Source organism: Rhipicephalus sanguineus, chromosome 11 (assembly GCF_013339695.2).
Source record: "Rhipicephalus sanguineus isolate Rsan-2018 chromosome 11, BIME_Rsan_1.4, whole genome shotgun sequence".
Taxonomy (NCBI): domain Eukaryota; kingdom Metazoa; phylum Arthropoda; class Arachnida; order Ixodida; family Ixodidae; genus Rhipicephalus; species Rhipicephalus sanguineus.
Genome location: NC_051186.1, coordinates 694,077 through 706,093, shown reverse-complemented (window position 1 = coordinate 706,093; position 12,017 = coordinate 694,077). Strand labels below are relative to the sequence as shown.

The 12,017-nt window shown below is 43.2% G+C and overlaps 1 protein-coding gene across 1 annotated transcript; it reads left to right on the top strand.

The window, feature by feature from the left end:
• Positions 1–396: 396 nt before the first annotated feature.
• On the top strand, positions 397–10,087 carry LOC119374195 (THAP domain-containing protein 11). Its single transcript, XM_049410732.1, has 4 exons — positions 397–568; positions 1,747–2,047; positions 3,437–3,622; positions 9,833–10,087. The coding sequence occupies exons 2-4, from the start codon at positions 1,747–1,749 to the stop codon at positions 9,904–9,906; spliced, it is 561 nt and encodes a 186-aa protein (XP_049266689.1). The 5' UTR covers positions 397–568; the 3' UTR covers positions 9,907–10,087.
• Positions 10,088–12,017: the final 1,930 nt, after the last annotated feature.

The following is a 12,017-nucleotide window of genomic DNA, read 5'->3' as shown; positions in this document are numbered from 1 at the left end:
AATAAAGTCATATATCCTTGCATACTCTTACTTGGAAAGGTTAACGTCATTTGAATATGGGTCCCATGACCGAAAAACAGGACTAAGTGGCTCGTTTCACACTCAGCATTCCGGTAACCGGAGAGCCGCAGAATGCGGTTTCGGTGGGGGCTCGCCGAATAGACCATTTTCCCGTACGCCAGCGCCACCTAGAGCCGCGCAACACTCATGGGAAATGTTTGTACGCCGCAGACAAGCCTCGCACTTTCGCTTTCGTTCGTACGAGGCGCCTGTGACATTCAAACACACCGCCAGTTATAGTAGTTCGAGTAATTCCTGAGAGATGGCACTTGTTACTACCAGATTCAAACATTCCCTTGACGTTTTGTTGGTCTAGTCAGTCTAGCAGCGAAGGACGACGACGACGACGCGACGACGACCACGCGTGACTCGTGTCTCACGTATTTCCGTGCGCAGCGGCTGCCGGTAGAGCCATACAGCCGCGCGACCACAGTATCCCGTAGGCATTGTTTTTCCGGGATCCACACACGTGGAATCGACGTGCACAGACACTGGAGACAGACCAGAGGTGAGTGTGGCCGCATCGCTGGCGTTTCGCAAAACAACATAGGGTGATAGTAAGTGCGAAAGGGCCTATCGCCCGCGACTAACGTTAAGCCCCTTTCTCCTTTTTGTGTCGACAGTAGGTGTAGGTGAACGAACGCCGTGCAGTTTTTCAATAATATCGTGCGAGCGTTCACCCTAGGACATGGCAACGTCTAACATCGTCGAGCACGCAAGTGCGAGCGCCATGTCAGCGTTATCTCGCGATCAGTTTCACCTCGACGCTTCTCGCCGACATTGACACTAGCGTATCCTATGATTAACGCTAGCGCGATATAAAAAACGGCAAGGGTGTGTTCATGTGTGTGCCATTTGTTTCGCCGGCACCTGCGCTGCCAAATAAAGTTGCAGCCCTTAACCGCGCGCACGGCTGAGCGGGTAATGTTCGACCGTTGGACTGAGATACGGCCGTGTCGCGCATGCACCATGCACACAGAGCTGGGTCGAAGCAGGGCTGCCAGTTGTGCGAGTTGGTACCGATGCATTATCAAGAAAAACGGCGCGATAGAACGACGAAAAGACTTTTACCACACGAACACAAGCGCTAATCACGGCGCTTGAGTTCGTGTGGTAAAAAGTGTTTCGTCGTTGTGTCGCGCCGTTTTTCTTAATAACGGTCGAAGTGTCATGCTATCGGTGAAACTTTCGCGCTTCCGACTTATCTTGTACACGCGACGGGCTTTACCGCCGTCGTAAATAAGTGACACTGCATACCCCGCGGGCAGAACGCCAGCAAAAACTAAAGAGTGCGGCGGTGTAGAGCGATTAGCATCTCTCTTTGCATTTTAATCTTTACCGTGTCCTACAGAGCCTTCTTGACAGCCCTATATTCGTACTTGGTAGGGTCAGATTTAGCTCGACACTTCCAAATTATCTCACATTCCACCCTCTCTCTCTCTCTCTGCATAAGTATGTATATACACATAATTTTACCTTCCTGCTCCCCCCCCTCCCAATATTTGGAATCCTTGGTAAATCCTTAGTGCTGGCCATTCCAAAATTACAGTATAAAGTGGTATTTTAGTAAGACGTACGAAACGCAGCTGGCTCAGTACTACATAGACATTTTCATTGCGTATCTTATCAAATGGTGCCCATTATGTCACTTGTAACTTGTCATATTGTATGCTTATGAATGTTTAGATGGCGCAGCAGAGAGGAAGGAGTGGCCAAACCTGCTGTGTTCCAGGCTGTGACAGCAACACTGTGAAAAGCCAAGGCTTGTCATGGCACAAATTTCCCACTGACACAGCTATGAAAAACGTGTGGCTGAAACGCATCAACAGGAAGGGACAGGGAGGAAAATACTCCCTGTGGCAGCCAAAACCTAGCCACAGAATCTGTGGCATTCATTTCAATAAGACTGGACGGAAAACATACGACGACAAAGTGCCGCAGTTCTTCCCCACCAAGACCTTTCCAGAATGGAAACAGGAGCCTTCACGTATGTTCACATATTACATCTTGCAAATGTGCACTATGCTTACACTCTTGATACGCATGTGCATTTCATCACAACTAACATACTTGTGGTCTTCTTTACTCCACTTGTTACAATGCTATAACTAGTTGGCGTTATGTGGACATTCTATGTTCCTGCACATGCATGTCTCAAGTTCTAACTGAATGTGGTTATGAAATATGAACTATTGTTCATGAGCATTGTTGTGTTGTACTATTTATATGGGCATGATTATGTAGTGTTTATCAACAGGAGCCGGTCGCGGTTTTATGTTTCAGTTATGTGTGGCCTATCTGGCCATATTTTGATCATTTTTACCTGTGCATTTACTGAGTGCTCGCTAAACAAGCCAGTGGTCAAATATGTTGAAGATTTTAAGCCTGCAGATAATCATGTTATACTTGATAAGCTTTGGAATCTTGCTGATAACATGCCCAACGCTGATCCTTGTCTTATGTGGAACTGTTTCAAACTGTGTATGAAATTGTTTTAAAAACCTTTGCACCATCTGGGAAGGTACAAGCACATAGAGCAAGACCATGGGATAATAAGAATATAATAGACTGGATGTGGGAACTGAGGCTTCTTTGATTTGCAATGGCTCTTTCAATATTCATGGCCACACGTATGCTCAGCTGCTCAAGACGTGCACCCTACATAATGTTCATGTGCACAGCATTCGCCTGCACAAGGCAAGCACTTGTTTTTTCAGAAATTTATTCTTCTGTTCGATAAGTGAGTGAAACTATTTGCCCAGTGATATCGCTTCCTTAGGTAGTGCAACCAATTTCGAACGTGCCTTCTGTTTCACCTTTCTAACTTGGGCTCGTCTTCACTGTTCCCTTTTCACTCTCTTAGAGCATGTATCAACTTATGGAGATTTTTTTTAGCTGTAGTCACTGAATTGTTTACTTGTCGCCTTTGTAGCATTATGATAAATCCTGTAGTGTTCAGTGGTTACCATTTCTGGTTTCATAGTGTGTTTTCTTACATGCTCATGATTGTGATGTTCGACTTGTATAACACCTGCTCCAGTGTGACCGCAGTATATTATACATAAAAATAAGAGAAATGAAGAAAGGATTTTTTTTGTTTTTAACAGGCCCATTTTCATATCTAACACCAAGTGTGGCACTAAAGGATGTTTGTATGCTATGTGGTCTCTTGCCACCTGCCCAATCCTAATAGATAATGTGCAGTCCAATAGTTCAATGAATAATAGCATTATAACTTTCACGCATGCAAAAGCAGAGAAATCACCTTTCAAAGCTGATAAGTCTTTCACCAGCTTCCATATGGTCTGCTTACCTGAATGCATGTACTTAGGAATTACTTCATGAGCCCTAACAAGCAATAAATATTCACACGTAGGTCCCGTAGCAAGGCGCAAACGACAGAGGCATTTGTCGACTGCAAGTCCCATGGATATTACTGTTGAAGAACCTGTTCTGCTGACAGAAATGGATTTGGCCAGCACAGTAACGGTTGGACCACCACTACAGCTGCAAGATGTGCACACCGTTCATGACGAAAGCTGTGTAATGGTGCAGCACGTGGGTAAGAAGTTATGAAGCTGCTGTTTCACTCGTGCTTTTAAAGATGTCACTTCATGTGCGAGGGTTATTGTTTTTTTCTAGGTGTGATCAGTTGGTAAATAAAAAACAAAGTGAACATTTAAACAGCTTTATTTAGAACATTTAGGTACACATACCAGCTACTTTTCAATATAGTCGCCGTTTCAGTTCAGACATTTCTCGTAGTCAACTTTTCTATACCCTTTCTCGTAGAAGGCAGGCACCTGAGCTTCCAACCAGTTCTGCATGCCGTCATCGAATTTTATCTGTGGTTATTGTTCAGTGGCCAATCAGACCGTGAAAAAAGTAGGCCTCGTAGATTTCTCTCTACTGCATTGTGCTCTAACTTTTTATCCGTTATCTGCACTGCCCATGCACAAAACTCGATAATGCCTGTTGCCTACAATACAGTGCCATTCCTAATCCATTGTAAAAGCTCTTAACGAATCTATTTTTGCTCAGATCACCCCTACAGTGTAAGCAGCCAAGGTAGCCCAAGAAAAGCATTGACAGAAAAGAAGGAACAAGTAGCGGCCCTGTTCGAGACATCAAGCCAGCTTCAAGCTGAACTGAAAGCTGTGCAAGAGGAGAACAGGAAGCTTCAAGATCGAGCAAGGCAACTTGAGATTAACCTTGCAAATTGCCAGCTGCAGAGCATGGAAAAGCCCCTTCCGACTAATCACAAATCACTAGAACTTTTGCAAGATGAAAGGAAACTGCGGTTTTATACAGGATTTGAGAATTCGCAGCGATTCCTGTTATTTTACACATTCGTTGACAGTGGCCTCGCCACATTTATTGAAAATGGTGGTGATGGTGCTCCAACTGTGCTACATAGAATGGACCAGGTGATGTGTGTGCTGATGCGGCTGCGGTTAGGTTTGCTTGAAGTGGATCTGGCTCACCGATTTAACATCAGTGCTAGCAGTGTGAGCCGCATTTTTAGTTTTTGGGTAGAGTTTTTGGCCGCATACTTGGAACAGGTTCCGAAATGGCCCAGCCGGAATTTGATTGATCGTTATATGCCAGAAGCCTTCAGAAAGGAATACCCTCGAACACGGGTAATTTAGATTGCACTGAGCTTTTCATTGAGATGCCCAGTGACCTATGCAACACAAAGTGCTACGTACTCCCTGTATAAGCACAACAACACTGCCAAGGGCCTGCTTGGCATATCACCGAACGGGATGGTTACATTTGTGGCCAACCTAGCACCTGGTAGGTTATCGGACAAAGAGGTCACGCAACGAAGCGGCTTATATAAACTGCTTGAACCAGGAGACTCGGTCATGGCAGACCGTGGTTTTTCTGATAGAGGAAGAGCTAGCTGAAGTGGGTGCCGAGTTAAACATTCCACCTTTTCTGAAAGGCCGTTCACAGCTGACGTGTGAGGAAGTGAAGAAAACTAGGCAAATAGCAAAGATAAGAATACATGTTGAGCGTGTCATTGGCCAGGTAAAAACATTCCGGCTGCTAAAGCACACGTTTGCAAATAAGATGGCTCCAAGGCTAAATGCTGTGTGGAAAACTTGCACATTGCTTCTCAACTTTTTAAACGAGCCCTTGGTTGACCGTTAGTTTAAAACAAAGGTGTATGCAATGAATTTGTTTATCTGAATGATATTTTGGGGATGAATCGATAGTGTCAGTGTTATTGAATCAGATAAATAACCTGTTGTATTGGCAATAAATAAAAAGCTCTGCTGCTTTATTTCAGAACAAGGATTCTTGTGCTGTAATCTCTTACAAACATTTCAGGAAAGAAAGCATACATGCATAACATATGAATTGAAATTCTTATAAAACTATAAAACACTTGATGAATCTGAGATATAAAGCAGTTTTTAGAATTCCTTGGAGCAGAAGTCGCTACAAGCAAGTAAAAAAAACATTCTCAAAGTGTTACATAGCACCACGTGAAGCAACAGTTTTTATTTTGATTCTGGTTTTCAACAAAAACATTAACAATTGCTCGTTACCACCTAACAAAGTGTTAGCAAACTAGTTCAGCCTACACTGCTTTTGTGGCCATTTAAAGGTGCGGTAACTCAAAATGCTGAAGCAATATGAAGCATCAAGACTGCAGATGTTGTTACCCCTGGAGGATGAAACAAAATATAAGAAGGGAAACAACAGAAATAGCACTTTCTGAACAAAATTTCATTATACAAACTGCCAGGCAAGCAGGTATGGGGTAAAGACTAGACCTACTGTGTGAAATTCTCATGCACAGCGGTTATTGAATTTAAAAAGTTGCAGTGATATGATTGTTAAAGCAATATCTATAGGGCATTATCGTTTTAGGAACTATCATTTTAGGAACGTCGCAGGCAATAGGATGCATAGCATTGCTCACAAAGGGTTACTGAATTTAAAAAGTTGCAGTGATATGATTGTTAAAGCAATATCTATAGGGCATTATCGTTTTAGGAACTATCATTTTAGGAACGTCGCAGGCAATAGGATGCATAGCATTGCTCACAAAGGGTTATTGAATTTAAAAAGTTGCAGTGATATGATTGTTAAAGCAATATCTATAGGGCATTATCGTTTTAGGAACTATCATTTTAGGAACGTCGCAGGCAATAGGATGCATAGCATTGCTCACAAAGGGTTATTGAATTTAAAAAGTTGCAGTGATATGATTGTTAAAGCAATATCTATAGGGCATTATCGTTTTAGGAACTATCATTTTAGGAACGTCGCAGGCAATAGGATGCATAGCATTGCTCACAAAGGGTTATTGAATTTAAAAAGTTGCAGTGATATGATTGTTAAAGCAATATCTATAGGGCATTATCGTTTTAGGAACTATCATTTTAGGAACGTCGCAGGCAATAGGATGCATAGCATTGCTCACAAAGGGTTATTGAATTTAAAAAGTTGCAGTGATATGATTGTTAAAGCAATATCTATAGGGCATTATCGTTTTAGGAACTATCATTTTAGGAACGTCGCAGGCAATAGGATGCATAGCATTGCTCACAAAGGGTTATTGAATTTAAAAAAGTTGCAGTGATATGATTGTTAAAGCAATATCTATAGGGCATTATCGTTTTAGGAACTATCATTTTAGGAACGTCGCAGGCAATAGGATGCATAGCATTGCTCACAAAGGGTTATTGAATTTAAAAAGTTGCAGTGATATGATTGTTAAAGCAATATCTATAGGGCATTATCGTTTTAGGAACTATCATTTTAGGAACGTCGCAGGCAATAGGATGCATAGCATTGCTCACAAAGGGTTATTGAATTTAAAAAGTTGCAGTGATATGATTGTTAAAGCAATATCTATAGGGCATTATCGTTTTAGGAACTATCATTTTAGGAACGTCGCAGGCAATAGGATGCATAGCATTGCTCACAAAGGGTTATTGAATTTAAAAAGTTGCAGTGATATGATTGTTAAAGCAATATCTATAGGGCATTATCGTTTTAGGAACTATCATTTTAGGAACGTCGCAGGCAATAGGATGCATAGCATTGCTCACAAAGGGTTATTGAATTTAAAAAGTTGCAGTGATATGATTGTTAAAGCAATATCTATAGGGCATTATCGTTTTAGGAACTATCATTTTAGGAACGTCGCAGGCAATAGGATGCATAGCATTGCTCACAAAGGGTTATTGAATTTAAAAAGTTGCAGTGATATGATTGTTAAAGCAATATCTATAGGGCATTATCGTTTTAGGAACTATCATTTTAGGAACGTCGCAGGCAATAGGATGCATAGCATTGCTCACAAAGGGTTATTGAATTTAAAAAGTTGCAGTGATATGATTGTTAAAGCAATATCTATAGGGCATTATCGTTTTAGGAACTATCATTTTAGGAACGTCGCAGGCAATAGGATGCATAGCATTGCTCACAAAGGGTTATTGAATTTAAAAAGTTGCAGTGATATGATTGTTAAAGCAATATCTATAGGGCATTATCGTTTTAGGAACTATCATTTTAGGAACGTCGCAGGCAATAGGATGCATAGCATTGCTCACAAAGGGTTATTGAATTTAAAAAGTTGCAGTGATATGATTGTTAAAGCAATATCTATAGGGCATTATCGTTTTAGGAACTATCATTTTAGGAACGTCGCAGGCAATAGGATGCATAGCATTGCTCACAAAGGGTTATTGAATTTAAAAAGTTGCAGTGATATGATTGTTAAAGCAATATCTATAGGGCATTATCGTTTTAGGAACTATCATTTTAGGAACGTCGCAGGCAATAGGATGCATAGCATTGCTCACAAAGGGTTATTGAATTTAAAAAGTTGCAGTGATATGATTGTTAAAGCAATATCTATAGGGCATTATCGTTTTAGGAACTATCATTTTAGGAACGTCGCAGGCAATAGGATGCATAGCATTGCTCACAAAGGGTTATTGAATTTAAAAAGTTGCAGTGATATGATTGTTAAAGCAATATCTATAGGGCATTATCGTTTTAGGAACTATCATTTTAGGAACGTCGCAGGCAATAGGATGCATAGCATTGCTCACAAAGGGTTATTGAATTTAAAAAGTTGCAGTGATATGATTGTTAAAGCAATATCTATAGGGCATTATCGTTTTAGGAACTATCATTTTAGGAACGTCGCAGGCAATAGGATGCATAGCATTGCTCACAAAGGTACGCTAGAAGCAGTGTTTTAGACTCAGCCGATCTATGGCGTCCTTTCAGTAAAGCTCTCATTTGTGAAGGCTATGCTGCATTTTCTTGCCGACACAACAATGCCACTCAGAGCGCAGCTAGACAAAGTAATAAAAACAATAAATATAATCATGATATGATTTCTTAAAAGGTTTTTTTCTTTTATGTTGCACTTTAAATGGAAATGTTTTCTGACAGAAGCGGGTTGTTTTCATGACATTCCAAGTGGGTGTGGTAAAAATGCTCTAATATTACAAACATGTCTTCCCACACTTGTGTGTCAAACATGACCCGCTCAACATAAATGTCTCCAGTGCTGTCAACAACCAAATCGCACCACGTTAAACCTGTAATGCCAAGTTGTCCTTGTATTTGGTAATAGTACTTGTGCCTGTAGTTCAGCTTTCCTTCCTTAAAGAAAGGCACCTTGCGTTGCTGCGTGGCTTCCTTGACTGTAAGGCCCTCTTCCATTGCCTTTGCCAGGGTCTTCACTTCAACAAGACCATAGTCGTCATTTCTCTTGTCCCAAACCAGACCGTCGGGAGAGGCACCAAGAAACGGTGCTCCAGGATTCACGCAGAGTCCCACTTTGTAGACTTCTACACCATGGTGTTCTTTGTACTTTGCAATGGCATTTGCTTCGTTTTCGTGGCCTGACCTCATGTACCGCGTAGTACGATTGCTAGCTTTCGTCAGAAATGATGCAATAAATTTTTCGTTCACAGCTGACTTTCTTAGTACAATTTCTCCAAAACGAGACGCTGTAAGACGTTTCTTCCGTTCTTCATGCCACAAGGGTGTGTCTTGCCCCCTAGTCATTTTCTCTAACTCGTGGGCTTCTTCCAGTGACAATGAGCATGCCATGCCTTCTCGAACTTCACCACCTAGAGCATACAAGGGAAGGTTGATAGGTGCCTCATCTTCATTATGTACGACACTGATGTGGCAGATTTCATCAGGACGATAATTTCTTTCTGCGATATGGTCTGCAAGCATTGTGCAAAACCCACTTTCTTTAAATCCAGCACAAAGGGTCTTCAGAGCAGAGGCTGTCACTACAACCTTTGCACCATCAAATGGCTCTGCTTGTCGCTTTGGTACTTTTCCAGGAATGTGTTTGGCGAACTCAAGTTTGGAGAAGTTTGTCACTTGGAGTTTCCGCTTCCCAAAGTTGACAGGGCCCCATGTTCTCGGCTTTGACGTACACGACATGGTGTCCGGTATAAATAAATGGCCCATCCTCTGGATATCCAACATGTGCCACAGCAAAGCCGAAACGTGTTTGCAGACACCACCAGCACCAGCTGGACACAAACAACGCCCGTGCTTCACACTACCGTCGTCCATGCACACAACACACTCTACGTCGTAGAGCTTGCCCACTGAAAATGATGCCTCAACTTTTGCCTTGATAAAAGTTGCAGTTTTGTCATGATGCAGCAGTATGTTCGACACTTTGTCTGCCTTGAACAGCCTGTACCCTGATGTGCAGTGCTTTTCTGCGCCTGATGATTTCCCATGACTTGTTATGCTTTCCTCGCAGAACATTTTGGGAAAACCCTTCATCTGCTTCGTCCAGGGACCCTTTGGCACAGCAGTATCCTGAACTTGTGTTAACGCTGGCCTGTGTAGAGAAAGAAAAACAATATGATATGCGTTAGACTAATGCAATATGATGCACGAGACTGATGTGAGTGCATGCTGCAAAGCTGCAGAAGCAGTAGTGGTGTCAGTAACAAGATCATTGTTCTTAACGAGATCACGAACATACATAAAGTATGGGTGAACCCCCCCCCCCCCCCCCCTTCGAAAAAAATTTCTGGCTACGCCCCTGCCAAGTGCCTCGATCTGAAAGAAAGGATTGAACTCGGTCTACGTAAGTGTGAAGTGATGGAAATAAACACATTGAAAGTAGCACTTGTCCCTTGTGTATCTTCCTGGGTTGGGTTTTTTTTTTCTCTTGCGCTCAGTAATGTTTCATCAGTGTGCACCAACTAGGCCCTCAAAAAGTCCTATTCAACAACATAAGCGTTCTTGCAACAGGGAGCGATCGCTGTAGATTGCTGCGGCCGTAAATAGCCGCGATTCGCAGAGATCACATTGCTACGATTGGCAGGCAAGGTTCGAAAAGAAGCCATTACATTTTGGTGTAAGAACTGATTAGAATACTGCAGAAGATTTCAAACAAATCGCGAATGTGCTTGAATTTAAGAGCGACCGATGCGCTCAAGAAAACTTCTGCGCGAGCTGTTCTGCAGTTTACGTGGACCCAGGCACACCAGCGAACTAATACAGTACACGGATTACAAATTCTACCTTAGCGTAAGATTCACTCATAAAAATTTAACGGTTCACGGCGAATGCCTGTTGTTTCCTCTCGAGTTAAGAGAACAGGTATCTAACGTTAGGCATACCAGCGGGCAGCCTGCGCACCTCACACCGCATTCGTTTCTCTTATCAGAACACGGAGGCACCAAAACAGCGATAATCTCACCTTTCCATCTCGCGAGCCATAGTCACTTCGGCTGGTGTCAGCAGTCTTTCTTTTTTTCGTCCGACAGCGCAGTGTTCTGTAAGCGAAATTTCGAATGATGACGGCGATACAAGGCACATGTTTACGGCGGCAGTCGCGCACGCACAGACTCTTGTTATTTTCTTTTTGCAATCTGCGCACAAAGGGATACAGATAGATGCTTGCAGGCATGCACACTTACGTTATTGGTGCAAGGAAGAAGCAGCGGTCCGTCCACTTCGTTTCCGACTTCCAAACCGACGGTAAAACGTAAAACGAGCGCCCGAAAAGCCTGCCCGTGGCTGGTGTGGCGTGCGGCACTCGTACACTGTTTTCCCACAATGCAGCGCGCGCCCGCAGTGCGTTCTGGGATTGCCAGAAAATGGTCTATTGGCCCTCTCCGCACCAATCGCTCCCGGACCGATTTTTGCGGCAACCGCCGCCGGATCCGCTCGTCGTGGTACTTGAAAAAATGGCAGCCAAGTCCGACACGCTCGTCACATCGCAGTCGAAAAACATCCACATAGCAGAATTGCTAATCGAAATGGTGCAGTACTACCTCATCCTTTACGACAAACGCCACCCGAAGCACAAAGACAGTTTACTGAAGGACGATTTGTGGAATAAAATTGGCAACAAGCTTGGACTGACTGGTATGTACGTATGAGTACTGCTGTCTATGTTGCTTTGTTTCTGATGTAGCGGGCACCAGTTTGAGCATTGCCATGTAGCTGCCTTGCACACCCTAGTCGCAAAGAGCGTTGAAACGAGCATGGTCGTTTATAGCAGCGATAAAGAACCGCAAAATTGCATGGCGTAGTCGCGAGCCGCGACAACATTCGGGCAACTGCGAATCCATCCCGCGCTCACCCGTGGTTGATGGTTTACTCGACAGATGGCGCAATATGGCTATCTGGCGGCGTGGTGCGCGTGCAGTGCAATCGACACTGTGTTTCAGCGACAGGAGCACTCCGGTCGCTGTGTAGGGCGGATTTCCCAATGTGAACGAGCCATAAAGCTTTCAACAGAGGTTTTGTGACTGGTGAGAATGGTTGCGAATGCACGGCATCTCAAAAACGGTGCCTTGGTGGTTTTTTTTCACTCATTTATGCAGGCAGTGTGCCAGGAACATGAGCCCTCGGAAGTGTAACTCGGGCGAAGAACCACTGTAGCATTAGCATTTTCTGATGAATTTCTAAGAGACCACCATCTTGCA